Here is a 17,414-nt window from a genome sequence, read left to right as displayed (position 1 = left end):
TGGCCCAAGGGGGCTTGTTGGAGGCGGGAGCGTGCGCTGGGGCTGTCCCTGGAGGTGGGTGCGTGCGCTGGGGCTGCCCCTGGGCACGCCGTCCCCCCACCTGCCTTTCCCGCCCTCGCCTGCCTTCTCACTCGTGGCTGTGCTCGAGCTCGCACCCTGGCGTGTCCCTCTGTGGGCGTGACCGCTGTCCCCCGCAGCCGGGGCAGGGCCTGCATCACGGAGGGCTGTACAGTGCACAGGCTGTGGCTGGTGTCACCACGGTGTGTGAGGGTAGTATGTGACGTAAAGGGGATGCGTACGGTGTATGTAGTTGTGGCACACCCGTGCTGTGTGTGGTCTGCTTGGTTGTGCATGTACTGTGTATGTGGGGTGTGTCTAGTGTATATGTGTTAGGATATGTATGGGCTATGTTTCATTTTACACACCATGTGTTGTGTGTATGGCGTGTTCTCTTGTGTATAGGGGGTGTGAGTATGGGGTGTGTACGTATGTTGTGTGCTTGTGGTAGATATCAACGTGTGGCATATGTGCTCTGGTGTATGGGGTGTGGTGTATGTATGGGGTGTGTGATGTGTGTACATGTGACTCGTGCATATTTATGGGGCAGATGGTGTGTGTATTCTGCAGGGGCTTGTATGGCATATATACTCTATGGGACATGTATGATGTGCTGTGTGCTGTACATGGTGTGTGACATGTATGGCGTGTGTTCTCTATTTGCAATGTGGTGTGTATATATGGGGGCATGTGTGGTGTCTGCTCTGTATATGCAACGTGTTTATGTATGTGGTATGTATAGAGTGTGGTGTGTGTAGGGGTTATGTGTGGTCTGTGTCTCTGCGTACCTGCAGTATGTAATCTGTATGTGATGTTACGTTATGCGTGTATGCTGTGCATGGTGTTTGTATTTGCATATGTGGTATGTGGTGTGAGGCGTGAGTGCTCTATGTGTATGGGGTATGTGCTGTGCATGTCTGTGTATGTAGATGAGGTATGTGCTGTGTGTGTGTATGGGGCGTATGCCATATCTGTGTTTATGTGGGGGCCTGTGCCGTGAGTGTGTATGGGGCCTGTGCTGTAGTGTGTGTGTGCGGGGTGTGGGGGTGTACACTGGGGACCGTATTTCACATGCGTCCTGCCCTCTGAGTTGCGTGACTGGGCGGTGTCGTGTCCGCCCGTGCCCGTGTCTGTGGACTCGCCTGCATGCCCTGCGCTCTGAAGGCTGGTGCAGCCCCTGCTCCTGAATTCTGCCCGAGGCCCTGCCGGCCACCTTCTCCCTCCCTGCGCCAGCCGTGGTGAGACCCTGCCCGCTGGCGCCGGCAACCCTGTGCCCACTTCTCCCTGCCCCTGGCTCCGGCAACCCTGTGCCCACTTCTCCCTGCCTGCTTGCTCCGGCAACCCTGTGCCCGCTTCTCCGTGCCTGCTGGCTCCGGCAACCCTGTGCCCACTTCTCCCCCAGGCCTCGCCCCCACCTCCCGGAGGCCGAGTCCGTCGCCCCTGTGCTGAAGCCAGTGGGGGCTGCAGCCCTGCTGGGCCGGGCGAGCGATGCCCAGCGTGGGCACCCGCTGTTCCCAGCGCCAGCTCGGCCGGGTGTTTCCAGGCCGTGGCCGTGTCTCTGGAAGGCCCTTTCCTGTCCTGGTGCGCGGGAATGTGGTCCAGCTCTGGATCCTGTGTCCATCCCTGGCTAAAGCCGACAGCATGCCCGAGTTTCTCTTTCGATTCTCCGTGCTTCCCCAGAGAGGGTGGGCCTGGACGCTGGCCTGCAGCCCGGTGTGACGTGTACGTGTATGTGCACGTATGTACTCACTGGCCCAGAGCCCTGTGTGCACGTGTGTGCATACAGGTCCCCTCCCACACTGGCCGGGAGCACGTGCATGGTCCGTCCCTGTGCTCACACACGCGTGTGCTCGCGGTGCCTGCTTACGCCCAGCGCCTGGTGGCGGGTGGCCAGTCCCTGCCCTTCGGGCCGTGCTGGACAGTGAGGAATCACCCGGCCCTGCATTTGCGTCAGCCAGACCACATGTGAGGCAGTGGCCTGGCCTTCAGTGCGGGGGCAGTGCCAGCCGGCCCCAGGCTCCCCACCACCCCCAAACCACAGTGTCCTTGCTGGTCTGCTCAGGGTGACCGCGGCCATCCTGTCTGCTCCCGAGCCCCCCACCCCCCGCCTGGACCTGGGCCAGCCCGACAAAGTGCGTTGGACTCAAAACCGGAGAGGCTAGAGGTGGGGGGGATGGGCGGGGCCGAGTGGCAGAGCGTGACCACGATGGGCAGGGCCGGGGGGCCTGGGAGGGACGGGAGCAGGGGTGGGGCGGGGCCTCGGCGGGGGCGGGGCCGGAGTGGGGGCGGGGTCTGCCGGGAGTGGGCGGGGCCGGAGCCCAGCAGGAGCCCGGCAGGCCAGCCGGGGCCAGCGCTCCCTGCAGAGGCCGGGCCTCCCGGGGCCTGGCGTGAGGCGGGGGTGTCTGTCCTTCCTGTGGAGGCGCTGAAAGGCCACAGTAAGGCAGGACCGTCCTGGCGGGACAGCGCCTCTGCTGCCCACCCTTACCCTGGGACCGCGGCCCAGCTCCCTGCCCGCCCGTCTGTCCCTGCGTTCCCTCGGTGGGTCTGGGGACTGCGTGACCATGGCCGGGCGGGGGCCCCACAGGTGTCGGTGTCCGCCGTGGGCCCCTGGGGGCGGAGGGACGGGGCTGCCCCCTGCCCCTTCAGCTCCCGATCCAGCCCTGTCCCGTCACTGTGTTTCTGGGACGCATCGGTGGGGGTCAGGCGGGGTCAGGGGCTGGGAAGAACTGGAACCCAGGGGCCATTCGGGGTCTCCGCTCTCACCCCCAGACGAGAGCTCGAGAGCCTTCCGGGTACTGGGGGGCTCGTGGTGGCCCTCGGGTGGAGAGCACGTCTGGGAGGGCACTTTCTGGGCTGCAGCTGCAGCCTGACCCTCGTGCTGGACTCTAAGCCGGCTGGCCCCTGCTGAGGGTCACGCGTGTGGCCCCTGCTGTGGGCCGTGGGGTCTGTGCCCCTGCGCGTCCCGCCCTGACCCCAGCATACCCCGGAGGAGCGGTCTTGCCTTCCACAGTGCCCGCCCGGCCCCGGGTCTCCCCTGCACGCTGGGCCTTTCCTCAGCCTTGTCCCTGAGGAGCGCAGGCCTTGGTCTGCTCACTCGGTGGCTTTTGGGGTCACACCTGGTGATGCTCAGGGCTCACTCCTGGCATTGCTCAGGGGACCACATGGGATGCCAGGGATCGAACCCGGGTCACCCGCGAGCAAGGCAGATGCCTCACCTGCTGGATGGTCGCTCTGGCCCCTGTTTGTTCGCTTTGGGGCTTGAGGCTCCCCTGCTGGTGCTCAGGCCCTGGTGCCGATGGCCACGGGCACCTTGCAGCAGCTGGTCCAGGGAGGGTGAGTGCAGGATGGGCCATCAGCGGGGACGTCACCGGGGTCTCTGCAATGTTCAGTGAGCCTGCACATGCCCAGAGGGAGTGTCAGCCGTGCAGGGTGGGGTGTGGGGGTGCCGGGTGCAGGGGTGCCCTGCGTGGGGTGTGGGGGGCTGAGGGTGCAGGGGTGCCCTGGGTGGGGTGTGGGGGGCTGAGGGTGCAGGGGTGCCCTGGGTGGGGTGTGGGGGGCTGAGGGTGCAGGGGTGCCCTGGGTGGGGTGTGGGGGGCTGAGGGTGCAGGGGCCGGCCGGCCATGGCCAGTCCCGACCTGTGTGCCCAGCGCTGCCCAGCGCTGCTGTGTTGGTATCAGGCCTGCGGGGTGCTGAGTGCCGGTGATAGCAAGTAGGGTGCCCCCGGGCTGGCCCCCGGGGTCAGGCGCACGCCCCCTCGTTGCCTGGGCAGCCGTGACTCATCCTGGCCTGCCCCAGCCATGGTGCACGCAGCTGGTGACCGCAGCTGGTGACCGGTGACTGTGGCTGGTGGCTTCCTGCTTCCCTGGCCCCGGCCTGAGCTCTAGGGGTCAGCCGGGGGCACCAAGGCCAGCAGGACTGGGACAGACGCCCACTCAGGGCTGTCCTGGTGTCTGTGGGGCTTCCTGACCCCACGGGTTGGCCACGGGGGTCACAGAGAGCAGCGAGGGCTGCTGGACGGGCAGTTCCTGGGTGGGCGCTGGGCGTCTGGAAGGTTCCGAGGCAGCTGATCAGGGGCTTCCCCAGGGGCATGGGTGGGGGGGAACCTGGGAGCGGAGAGCGGCCCAGAGACCCCCCGGCCTGTAGCCGGCCCTCTTCTCGTATCCCGCAGCCCCTCACTCCTGGGGTCACCGTCAGCCTCGTTCCCTGGAGCACCCCCAGACCCTGTACCGCTCCAGGCGTGGGGGAGGAGCTTTGTGATGGTTCTGGAATAGGCCCTGGGCCTCCTGGGAGTCCACACTGGGAGGAGGTGTCCCCAAGGCCCCCCACTTGCCTCTGGGGCTGCAGAGGCACCGACTGAGGCACCTCAGCATAGGTTTGGCAGAGAGGGCCGGGAGGGCTGGGTTGTGGGGGATGGGCAGCAGGGCCAAGCGGGGCTGGATGGCAGGGCTGGGCCGTGCGGGGCTGGACGGCAGGGCTGAGTGGGGCTGGACAGCAGGGCTGGGCCGTGTGGGGCTGGACGGCAGGATTGGCCATGCGGGGATGGACAGCAGGGCTGGGCCATTCGGGGATGGACGGCAGGGCTGGGCTGGATACCGGGCTGGGCCGTGCGGGGATGGACGGCAGGATTGGCCATGCGGGGATGGATGGCAGGGCTGGGTCGTACGGGGATGGATGGCAGGGCAGGGCCATGCGGGGATGGACGGCAGGGCTGGGCTGGATACAGGGCTGGGCCGTGTGGGGCTGGACGGCCGGGTTGGGCTGTGCGGGGATGGACGGCAGGGCTGGGCTGGATGCAGGGCTGGGCCGTGTGGGGATGGACGCAGGGCTGGGCCGTGCGGGGCTGGATGCAGGGACCCTGGCCTTGCTTCTCTGTGGCTTTGGGGTCAGGACAGTGTTTGCTCTGGGGAAGCTACTGGGGACTGTTTGCTTCTTTGATTTCCCAGAAGAGCCTGAAGGGGATTGACAGTAGGTCTTTATTTTTATATCACTGTCACTGTCAACACCGTCATTCCGTTGTTCATCAATTTGCTTGAGCGGGCGCCAGTAACGTCTCCATTTGTCTCTGTCACGTGCTAGTGTAGCCGGATGTCATATTGGAGGCTCTTTCAGGGTCAGGGGAATGAGGACCGTCATTGTTGCTATTTTTGGCATATTGAGTATGCCACAGGTAGCTTGCCAGGCTCTACCGTGAATATTTACATATATATATATATATTTTACTTTCATTTTCATGAGGTTGTTTGCAATAATTGATTACATTCAATATTTCAACACCAATTCTACCACCATTACACCTTCCCACCACCGTTACTTCAGAGTTTCCTACTACCAGTCAAGCCTGCCCACAGGCAGATGCCAGATAACTTATTCCGTATTGCTGGTTATAAAAAGTATAAGGTGTCTGTAAGGTTCTATCTCACAGTGATTCAACAAAAAATTTAAAAAAATAGTATGAGATATCACTGTCCAGTGCTCCTGGGATCGTAAAAACTTAAATAATTGGGATCCAGAGCACCACTGCAGCAAGAGACTCGGTTCTGAGGTCCATTTGTGAGTCTCTGGACCAACGCACTTAACTGGCGCCCCGAGGCAGTTCGTGGGTGACAGCAGGGCCCAGGAGGGCGGGAGACGGGGAGGGACGGCCCGGTTGAGGCCTGGCCTTTCTGGTCACTGGCCCACATACCTGGCTTCTTCAGCAGATTCAGTCTCTTGCGTGCGGGGCCAGGACAAGTGACGGCAGGTCTCTAAAGGCTTGGAGAACTCACTCAGTCCTCTTGGGCTTTCGGGAAGACTTTGGTCACATTCCGTTTCCTCCGTCGCTTTAGGTCTGCCCAGGTGTTCTAGAACACCTTGGGGCGGCCTTGGGAGGCTACGGGAGGTTGGGACTTGGCCTGTTTCTTCTAGGTTCTCCTGTTCCGTGGCATAAAGATTTTCAAATACTCTCTGATACCCTTTTGAGTTACTGTGGTATATATTGGGACATCCCCCCTTTCCTTTCTCATTTGGTTGATTAGGGTTTTCTCTCTTGTTCTTTGTGAGTTTTGCTCGTAGTTTATCAATCTTGTTTTTCCTTAAGAACCACCTTTTGGTTTCATTAGTCTTTTGAGTGTTTTTTTTTTAATTCCAATTCATTGATTTCTGTTCTACATTTTATTATTTCCTTTTCTTGCCTGCCTTGGGCTCCTTTTGTTGGTGATTCTCCAGTTTCTCAAGCTGTGCTGTTCGGTTATTTATGTGGGCCCTTTCCCTCTCCCTGACGTCTGCTCTCGGGGCTGTGACCTGTCCGAATGCCGCTTTGCCATGCTCCCTAGGTTCTGGTGTCTCCTGCCTTCATTCTCATTTGTTTCCAGGAATCTTGACTTTCCCCTCTGGCCCATGATTGCTCGGTAGTGAGCTGTCTAATTTCCAGGTGTTTCAGGTGTTTCTTCATTCCTCCTTATGGTTGATTTCTGTTTTCAGAGCACGATGATCTGAGAAGAGAGTTGACGTAGTTTCTGTGCTCTTGGCTTTGGAGGTCTGTTCGGTGTCTGTCCGGAGAGTGTCCCACGTGTGTTGCAGAAGAATGTGCGTTCTGCTCTCGAGGGTGGAAAGCCCTGGGTGTGTCCACTGAGCCCCTCCCGGCCATTCCAAGTCCAGCATTTCCTGGCTAGGTCAGGATCTGTCCATCTGTCGCGTTGGTAGCGTGGGCGTTGGCGCCTCCAGCCATCACCGTCTCACCGGTGCCTCCCTTGGGCTCCGTGGGCAGCCGTGTCCGGCCTTGCTGGCCCCGTGTTAGGTGCATGTTTGTCTCACTGGTGCCTCCCTCGGGCTCCGTGAGCAGCCGTGTCCGGCCTTGCTGGCCCCGTGTTAGGTGCATGTTTGTCTCACTGGTGCCTCCCTCGGGCTCCGTGAGCAGCCGTGTCCGGCCTTGCTGGCCCCGTGTTAGGTGCATGTTTGTCTCGGGGAGCGAGTTCTTCACCCTTCATCATTAAGAAAAGGCTCTCTCTGTCTCTCCCAACCCCTCTGGTCCTGACGTCGGTGTTACCTGGCCCCAGGGTTGTTTGCCTGAACTGTTGTCTCCCGGCCTTTGGCGTGGAGTCTGACTTGCCCCTGCTGTGCAGTGTGTCTCTTGTGAGCAGCAGCAGGTCGATCTGATTCCTAATGCCCCGTCATTCTGCGTCTCTGAGCTGTGCGTCGAGGCCCTGGACGCTGAGAGAGTATTGCAGGGGGTTGTGCCATCTTTCCATGAAAGTTTGGTGTGTTTGTGGGGTCTGTCTTGTCTTACGGGCTGGAGCGATAGCACAGCGGGTAGGGCATTTGCCTTGCACGAGGCCGACCTGGGTTTGATTCCTCCGTCCCTCTCAGAGAGCCTGGCAAGCTCCCCGTGGTATATTCGATATGCCAAAAACAGTAACAAGTCTCACAATGGAGACGTTACTGGTGCCCGCTCAAGCAAATGGATGAACAACAGGACGACAGTGACATTGACACAGTGTCTTGTCTTACAGCAGCCCATTTTTTTGTTTGTTTTTTTTTTTGCTTTTTGGGTCACACCCAGCAGTGCACAGGGGTTACTCCTGGCTCTGCACTCAGGAATTACTCCTAGGAGTGCTCGGGGATGCCGGGAATTGAATCCGGCGTGGGCGCGTGTAAGGCAAACGCCCTCCCCGCTGTGCTATTGCTCCAGCCCCGCAGTAGCCCTTTCAGTTCTTGTAGAAATGATTTCGAGTCTGTGAAGTTCTTGAGCTGCTGCTTATCCGTGAAGTTGTGTCTCAGTCCTTCGAATCTGAATGAGATTCTGGCTGGGCCTTCGTGAGTTCATTCCATTGAGTATTTTAACGGCGTCCCACCATTGGCATCGGGCCGGAGGTTCCCGTGTGATAAGTCTGCTGTGAGTCCTGCCAGCCCGTTGTGTGTGATTTCCCCCTTGGGCCTTGCTGCTCTCAGTACTCTGTCTCGGCTCTGGCTCTCTTGGTCTGACGCATCTCCGGGCTCTGGGTGCTGTGCCCCCGGCTCTGGGGGCGTCTCAGCAGTGATGCCTCTGACTGTTGCTTCTCTGTGACTTTGCTGTCCCTCTGGGGCCCCAGTGTTTCTTTCTTTTCTTTTAACTTCTTTATTTACTCCTGTGGGGCAACCCTTACAAAGCAGTCATGGCTGGGTTTCAGTCGTGCAGTATTCCAACCCCCCTTCCGCCCCAGTGTACGTGTCCCAGCACCCACGAGGGACCCGCTGGTTCCCACGCTGTCCCTCGAGTTCACCCAGCAGCAGTTCTGTCGGCTGCTGCTGCTGTCAGGAGTCTGTTCCCGGGGCTCGCTCACCTGCTCCAGCGGCCGCCGGGGCCTCCCGAGGAGTTTGTTCCACCTGCCAGATGCGTTCATTTAGGCGTTTCTGCTCGCCCCCCCACTTGTGTCTTACTGGCCGTCCGTCCCCTCGTGTTTTGGTGCTCCTTTAACACCCTCCGTGTTTCCTCCTCGTCCCTATGGAAAGGCCGGTGGGCCGGGTCTCGCTGGCCGAGCCGTCAGGTGACCAAGGCGGGTGGTTCTGCCTTGCTTTCCCCTGTGCCTCTGTGGCCTGTGGGGAACCATTACTCCCGGGCGCCCGGGCACGGGCAGGAGGCTGCGGTGGGGCGAAGCCGGGCGGGCACATGGAGAGACCCTCTGGGAGCCGATCCGGTGGTCAGAGCTCAGCTTTATTGCCGAGTACACACATGCCTGGAGAGGCCCTGCCACGCAGAGCTCAACTCCTTGGCCAGCCGCCAGCTGCCAGGCCCCCTGCTCCACCCCGGCCCAGCCCCCCTCGAGGCTGATGTTGCAGTTGGATGAAGGTGGACGTGACAAGGTGGCCGAGTGTGGCCCAAGGCCCCGTTTAGCTCTGCCCAGTTGCGAGGTTTCACTTCAGGGCCGTGAGAGGTCGGGTTTGTCCTGCTCCAGTGCCCGTCTCTCTGCCCCCCACACCCCCAAGACGCGTTTGCCGTCCTCGTGTGCCAGGGCACCCTTGGAGACATGAAGGCGCTGACCTGGCTGCGCGCTTGGGGGACTGGCCGGGGGGGGGGGGGGAACGGCACAGCCGTGTGCGCAGCTGGGACTCCGCGGCCGGAGCACGCCGGGGCTCTTGGCTGGCCGGGCTGGACAGCGCCCCCCTGAGCGGCCCCCCGACGGGAAGGGCATGTTTCTTGGTATTCTAGGATGACTCTGGCCTGGGCCCCCTTTTCACTGGGAAACCGCTGGAAGATGTGGGAAGCCCCCGGGCGGGCCCGTGCCCCGTGGGCTGGCCCCGTGTCCGGGCACAGCATTGGAGGTCACTGCCGCTCACACCCTTTCTCAGTGTTCCATGGCTGACCCGGTTCCGGCGACCCCGCTGACTGCCACCGGGGGTTCAGTGCTGCCCCTTGCCCGTCCAGGCTCCCCGCGTCACGTCACCGTGGCAGCCCCTGTTCCCAGCTGTGACATCACTGCCTCGTCCTCAACACTGTTGAGTTTCTCTGTCTTTACAAAGAACCTGTAAAGTTCGTGAGGGGGTGATGGCATGCGTGTTGTGTTCTGTTGCCCACGGGCTCTCGGGGCAGTTCTCTCGCACACACAGCGCTCGTGTTCGGTGCTCTCGAGCCGCTGTGTATGGACTGGATTGGGATGGCTCCTCCTTGTGCTCTGCTTCTGTGTGTGCCACTGTACTCTCTTCTGTCTGTCTCTCCTCTGGCCTCTTCCGACCTCTCTGTCTCTGCTTCTGTCTTCTCTCTGCTTCTGTGTCTTCTCCTTGCTTCTGTCTTGCCTCTGTCTTTCTCCCTCGCTTCTGTACCTTCTCCTTGCTGTGTCTTCTATTGTCTGTGTCCTGCTGCCTCTGCTGTCTCTGCTGCCTCTTCTTCTGTCTCTGCTGTCTCTTTCACTTCTGTGTCTTCCCCTACTTCTGTTACAGTCTTAGTTGATATAGCAATCACACATAATCATGCTGTCAACTTATAGTTGAATATTGTGGCGCTTTGGCCTGGCCCATTTCGATGCCAGCGTAGCTCACAGCTTGCCCTGGGTCCATTCCATCCCTCTTCGGGACCCTGCTTTTGGGGTGCTAGGAACTAAGGGCAACTGAGTCGAGAAAGCAGATGCCCAAGAGTAAATATTATTGGAGTCAATCAGCTCCCAAGTTACAAAGCATAACATTAACTGTCTTCCTGTGTCCATACAGAAAGGACATTGCTTTAAGGTAAACTAAGTTCCCTGCGGCAAGGCTGAAAGGACAAACCCAATGTTACCATACACCCACCCATCCATGATCTATCCATCCCTCCATCTACTTACTCATCCCCCTACCCATCAACCCATCAATCCACCCATCCACCCATCCATTCATCTCCCTATCCATCCACCCATCCACTCATCTATTCATCCACTGATCCATCTATCCATCCCTCCACCCAAGCACCTATCAACCCATCTATCCATCTACCTACCCATCCATCCATCCACCCATCCACCTATCTATTCACGCATCTATCCACCCATCCATCCACTCATCTACCCATCATCCATCCACCCATCCGTCCACCCATCTACCCATCCACCCTTCCATCCACCCATCCATCCATCTACCCATCCATCCACCCATCCACCCTTCCATCCATCCATCCATCCATCCATCCATCCATCCATCCATCCACCCATTCATGCATCTATCCATCCATCCATCCATCCATCCACTGATCCGTCCCCCCATCCATCCATCCACCCATCCATCCCCCCACCCTCCCATCCATCCCCCCATCCACCCATCCATCCCCCATGCCCCTCCATGCCCCCTCCCACCTGTCCTGTTCTTTCTCTACTGTTGCTGATCTTGTCACTGTTTGGAGATTCTGGGTTTAAAAATGAAGCTGTTGCGGCTGTGTGGAGTCCGTGACCCTGCGCAGGGCCAGCTGACGTCAGGGTGTGGTGGTGGGCTCTGTCTCCTGCCTCAGAGGGCGCCCCGAGGTCGCCCGTGTCCCTTCCCATGTCTGTCCTCTGCGAGTGCTCCCCCAGCAGAAGCCTGTAGGAGACGGAATCCTGATCCTGCCCTGGGCGTGTTGGCCCCTCCTATGGAGCAGCGGCGCCCGCAGCCCCGTAGCCCTGGCCCTCCGCGCTGCCGCGACGGCTCTGCACACGTGTCCCCCGAGCAGCAGCTGGAAGACACTGAGCCGCTCACAGTCGGGAGAGGCAGGCAGATGCCGTTAGGTTCGGATCGGGCAGACAGAACATTTGCATTAATGCGCCTCTGCAGACGCATTTGCACACGGCGCTTCAGCCGCTCCGGAGCGGGCAACTCTGAGGTAATTTCCGTGCACAGCAGAGACGCAATCTTGCGCTGATTATTTCTCACAATGAGTTGCTTTCAAAGCCAGCCTCTCTGACATGCAAATGTGGTGTCACGGGAGGGAGGCGCAGGGACAGCTGCCAATCTCATCATGTGGCACGGCCTCTGCCTGCCTCAGTGGCACCGAGGTCTGCAGCTGAGAAGCCGTCTAATGTTGGCTGACTGAGGTGTGCGGCGCTGTCCCCGTGCGTCCCACGTTCACTCAGACACACACCCTTCCTCACACACCCTCACACCCTCACACGTGCTCACCCACACACAGCCACATACAACCACACCCTCACACATGCTCACCCACACTCACACACCCATACACCCTTACTCATGCTCACCCCCCACATACACACCCGCACACACTCCACCCACTCACACCCACTCACACACCCGCACACCCACACATCCTCACACATGCTCACCCACACACAGCCACACACACCCACACCCTCACACATGCTCCCCCCCACACCCCCACACACCCCCTCACACGTGCTCACCTGCACACACCCACACATACACACACCCCCTTACAGTGCCCGCACACACACATATACATCCTCCCACGCTCATACACCCTCATATATGCTCACTCATACACCCCCTCACTCACACCCCCTCACACACATGTTCACACATTCACATACTTTGTCTTCACACATGGTCACACGCACAGTCAGACATACCTTCACTCACCCTCACACACTCATACAATGCTCACACACCCTCACAGTGCACACACACCCTCACTCACATACCCTCACACACGCTCTCATAGTCACACACCCCCTTGCTCAGGCTCGCTCACTCACACTCCTCCATCACACAATGCTCACTAATACACACATGCGCACACACCCTCACATACTCCAACCTCACACATGCTCACGCATTATACACAAACTCACAAGACATATTCACACATTTGCAGTTACACACATACACATACATAATCATGAACCATGCTCACATGGATACACTCACACACACCCACATACACATTCACAGTTACACACCACCATACACGCCCACACGGATACACTCAGCTATTCACACACCACACACAGCCATGCACAGTCACTGTTCTCACAGCCCCTGCTCAGCCTCCCCACACAGTCAGGCCTCACACACTCGAGACCCCAGCGCGGGCGCCCGGAGCAGGGGAGCACGAGCGTGTCGTAGGCCGGCGCTTGACTCTCGGGGCTCCCGTCTCCAGCCCTTTCCCGGCCTGGCCGTGGGGGTCGCGCGTTCTGTCAGCCACCCGTCCTCTTCCCGGAGGCCTTTCCTTCCCCAACTGTCGCGCCCAGATGCCGCACGGGCCTCGTCCCTCTCACGCTGCGCTCTGCCTGTGGACACGCGGGCTCACCTCTGGGCTGGGCACTGATGATGGGGGCTGCGGTGCCAGGGTTTCACGCCATGTCCCTCCATCTCAGGCCGCTCCCCGCCCGCGCAGACCTGCACAGACCCGTCTGGCCCGGTCCTGCGGCTTCTGCTCCAGCTCATGGTCCCGGCGGGGCGGCCGCCCAGCCTGTGTCCGCGCCCGGGGCTGGAGCCTGCGTCCAGGTTCTCTGCAGGCACGGGGGGGGAGCGGGGTCGTGGGGGGAGGACAGCTCACCCACCGTCAGACACTGTCTGGTGTGTCCGTGTCCGATGGGCAGAGCCCCCGGCGGCCCCTCTGCTTCCCGCCTTGAGGACCCCCGTCCCTCCGCATGTACCTGGAGGTGGGCGCAGGCAGCTGTTTCTCCACCAGGCCTCTGGGCGGGCGGAGCGCACCCCACGCTTGAGCGCCACAGGACGGGGCGGGGACAGTGGGGCCCGGTGTGTGTGTGGCGGGGGACAGTGGGGCCCGATATGTGTGTGTGTGGGGAGACAGCAGGACCCGATGTGTGTGTGTGGGGGGACAGCGGGGCCCGGTGTGTGAGTATGTGGGGACAGCGGGGCCCGGTGTGTGTGGGGGGGGGACAGCGGGGCCCGGTGTGTGTGTGTGGGTGGGGGGGGACAGCGGGGCCCGGTGTGTGTGTGTGGGTGGGGGGGGACAGCGGGGCCCGGTGTGTGAGTGTGTGGGGACAGCGGGGCCCGGTGTATGTGTGTGGGGACAGCGGGGCCTGGTGTGTGTGGGGGGGGACAGCGGGGCCCAGTGTGTGTGTGTGTGTGGGGACAGCGGGGCCCGGTGTGTGTGGGGGGGGGACAGCGGGGCCTAGTGTGTGTGTGTGTGGGGACAGCGGGGCCTGGTGTGTGTGTGTGTGGGGACAGCGGGGCCCGGTGTGTGTGTGTGTGTGGGGACAGCGGGGCCTGGTGTGTGAGTGTGTGGGGACAGCGGGGCCTGGTGTGTGTGTGTGTGGGGACAGCGGGGCCTGGTGTGTGTGGGGACAGCGTGTGTGGGGACAGCACGGGGTGTGTGTGGGGACAGCGGGGCCTGGTGTGTGTGTGTGTGGACAGTGGGGCCTGGTGTGTGTGTGTGGGGACAGCAGGGCCTGGTGTGTGTGTGTGTGGGGACAGCGGGGCCTGGTGTGCGAGTGTGTGGGGACAGCGGGGCCTGGTGTGTGTGTGTGGGGACGGGGCGGGCACAGTGGGGCCCAGCGTGTGTGGGGACAGCACGGGGCGGGAACAGCGAGACCTGCCGTGTGTGTGTGTGTGTGTGTGTGTGTGTGTGTGTGTGTGTGTGTGTGTGTGTACAGTAGGGCCCCAGATGTATGTGTCTGTGGGGATGGGGCGGGGACAGCTGTCCGGGTGTGTGGGGACAGCAGGGCCTGTGAGCTGCGTGGCGCCTGGGCATCACGGGGGCAGAGTGGCGCTCCCAGTCGTGCTGTCGCCCCCTCCCTGAAGTGACCCCAGGGACAGTGGCCGGGCTGAGTCCCGGGAGGCACTGGGAGGACAGGGGGCATGGGTGGTTCGCCGGGGCTTGTGTGAGGGGCGCATGTGTCCAGGCCCTGAGTGTGCGGAGACGGGAGGGGCGGCAAGTCCATGTCCCATGGGGCCTTGCGGGGAGTGTATCCGGGACCCCCGCCTCCACGACCCCTGCACCCCAGTCTCCGCACAGAGCCCAGAGTGGGAGGGCTCCGAGGGGCCCTGCACTTCACCCCCTGACCTCTCCCCTCTGACCCCTGGCCTCACCCACTGATCTCTCCCCTCTAAACTCTCCCACTGACCTGTCCACACTGACCTCACCTCATCCTGACCTCTCCCCTCTGACCTCACCTCACTGACCTCTCTTCTCTGACCTCGCCTCTGGGTCAGGGCTCAGCTGTCCCATCTTCGGGGTCGGGGCCAGGGGGCAGCAGCCCCTCACTGGCCAGCTCTCCCTCTCGCCGTTCACCGTCTTGGTCGCGGTGGCCCTCGGGTCCGAGGCGGCTGGGCGGGAGCGGCGGGCCGACCTTTCGACACTGTCTCCGCAGACGGACTCTCCGGCCGAGACCAGCCCGTGGAGCTGCTGAGCCCCGCCCGCGTCGGCCACATGCCCGGCCCTGGTGAGTCGGGCCTCGGGGTGGGCCCGGGTGCATGACAGGGAGTGGCCGGCTGGAGGGACCCCCCACCCCGCCCGACCCTGCCTCCCGGGCCTGAGCAGGATGGGTCCCTGGGCAGCAGGTGGCCACCCGGGCTGGGGCGGGAGTCGGGTCGCCTGCAGGGACTGCACAGAGCAGCACTGGGCAGGGTGGACGGGATGGACAGCCCCTCCCCGCCCCGGCCCTGCCCTGCCTCCCCAGACTGCCCCCTGCCTCTCTCCCCGCCCCCAAGCCTGACCCTGTCCCCAGCCCCATCCCCCAGCCTCTCAGCACCCCCTTTGGTCTGACCTTTGGCTCCTTTGGGGTCATGGCAGGTGGTGCTCAGGGCTGACTCCTGGCTCAGTGCTCAGGGGCCCAATGGGGTGCCCGGCTCAGACCCGGGCGGGTCCCAGGGTCCTGTTGCTCCAGCCCTTTATCCCGATTTCCGGCCTGAGTCGGGGTGGGGAGTGGAGGACAGCCCCCGTTCCTCTCCTGCTGAGACCCTGTGGGGCTGTGAGAGGAGCCTGGCCCCGCACCCCAAGCCCCCCGCGCACACCCTGTGCCTGGGGAAGGGGCTGGCTCGGAAGACCGGTCCACGGTCCAGCATGCAGCGGGGCGCAGAGGCGGGGCCTGAGTCCCTGTGCTGCAGACCTGTGAGCTGACGTGCAGGACAGGGCAGTTGTGAGTGGAGGCGCCGTCCCCACCGTCCACACTGTCCCCCGCCATCCACACTGTCCCCCGCCGTCCACACTGTCCCCCGCTCTCCACACTGTCCCCGCTCTCCACACTGTCCACACTGTCCCCCGCCGTCCACACTGTCCCCCGCCGTCCACACTGTCCCCCACCGTCCACACCGTCCCCCACTGTCTACACTATCCCTGTCCCCCGCCATCCACACTGTCCCTTGCCGTCCACACTGTCCCCCACCCTCCACACTGTCCACACTGTCCCCCGCCGTCCACACTGTCCCCCGCCGTCCACACTGTCCCCCGCCATCCACACTGTCCCCCGCCGTCCACACTGTCCCCCGTCGTCCCCGCTGTCCCTTGCCGTCCACACTGTCCCCCACCCTCCACACTGTCCACACTGTCCCCCGCCGTCCACACTGTCCCCCGCCGTCCACACTGTCCCCCGCCATCCACACTGTCCCCCGCCGTCCACACTGTCCCCCGTCGTCCCCGCTGTCCACACTGTCCCCGCCGTCCACACTGTCCCCCGCTGTCCACACTGTCCCCCACTGTCCCCTGCCATTCACACTGTCCCCCGCCGTCCACACTGTCCCCCGCTGTCCACACTGTCCCCCGCCGTCCCCACTGTCCCCCACTGTCCACACTATCCCCCGCCATCCACACTGTCCCCGTCTGTCCACACTGTCCCCCGCCGTCCACACCGTCCCCCGCTGTCCACACTGTCCCCCACTGTCCACACTGTCCCCCGCCATCCACACCGTCTCCCGCCATCCACACTGTCCCCCTCTGTCCACACTGTCCCCCACCATCCACACTGTCCCCGTCTGTCCACACTGTCCCCCGCCATCCACACTGTCCCCCTCTGTCCACACTGTCCCCCGCCGTCCACACTGTCCCCCACTGTCCCCCTCTGTCCACACTGCCCCACCGCCGCCCTCCGAGTCCAGGGCCTGTCGCGGGGAGAGGCCAGTGCCCCCAGCGTCTGCCGCTGTGCGGACGGGGCCGAGACAGGCCCTTGGGGAAGCCGAGGGCACGAGCCGTGTTCACCCTCTCTGAGCGTCCAGGGCGGGGCGGGGGGCAGCCCCACTGCCCTGTCCAGCTCAGTGGATTTACCACAGACCCTCAGGCCCTGCCCTCCGCCCCGCCCCACCTCTGCCCCTCACGGCCCCACCCTCAGGCCCTCAGACCCCCACCCTGTTGCTCAGAATCCCCGAGGACCCCGGTGTCCGCCTCTCTCCCAGCGCCCAGCCCTGCCCTCTGACCCGGGTCGCAGAGAGGGACTCGGAGCAGCCGGCTCAGAGCACCAGGGCTGTTCTGCCCCACGGCTCTCCTCATCTCCCCTCCCGGGCCACTGCACCCCTCCCTCTGGGGGCTGCCGCTATCCTCCCTCAATTACCGCCTCCTCCAGGCAGGCAGGCGGCGTGAACTCACCATCAGGACACATGGGCAGTCCCATGGGGCCACCCTCGCGGGGCTGAGCCCTGGCCCCAGCTCTCCCTGTGTCACTGGGGGTCCATGCCGGGCAGAGGCCATGGAGGCCTTGGTATGTGCAGGGTGAGGCGTGTGCGGTGGAGGGAAGTGTGAAGGGGGGGCATGTGCAGGGGGAGGCATGCTGAGGAGGCAGTGCAGGGGAGGCGTGGCAGGGGTGGCATGTGCAGGGGAGAGTCGTGGTGGACAGGCATGTGTAGGGGGCAGGTGTGTGCAGGGAAGAGAGAATCGGGGTGGAGACAGGTGCAGGGGGAGGCAGTGCAGGGCAGAGGCGTGGCTGGGGGGAGGCATGTGCAGAGAAGCCTGGCTGGGGAGGCGGTGCAGAGGAGAGGCGTGGCTGGGGAGGCTGTGCAGGGGAGAGACGTGGCGGGGAGGCATGTGCAGA

General features: G+C 62.5%; 1 protein-coding gene across 6 annotated transcripts in view; it reads left to right on the top strand.

Annotated features, from left to right (window-relative positions):
* The window catches only part of HDAC4 (histone deacetylase 4), an 89,442-nt gene that overhangs the window by 36,231 nt on the left and 35,797 nt on the right, over window positions 1-17,414 (top strand). For 5 of the 6 annotated variants that reach the window (XM_055120693.1, XM_055120697.1, XM_055120694.1 and 2 more), the window contains one exon: window positions 14,766-14,837. The exons of the other annotated variant lie outside the window; for it this stretch is intronic. In XM_055120693.1, the coding sequence (XP_054976668.1) occupies window positions 14,766-14,837 (72 nt within the window). The remainder of the gene's footprint in view (window positions 1-14,765; window positions 14,838-17,414) is intronic. 6 annotated transcript variants of the gene reach the window in all.

Source organism: Sorex araneus, chromosome X, assembly GCF_027595985.1.
Source record: "Sorex araneus isolate mSorAra2 chromosome X, mSorAra2.pri, whole genome shotgun sequence".
NCBI classification, from domain to species: Eukaryota; Metazoa; Chordata; class Mammalia; order Eulipotyphla; family Soricidae; genus Sorex; species Sorex araneus.
This window is presented reverse-complemented; position numbering and strand designations above follow the sequence as displayed.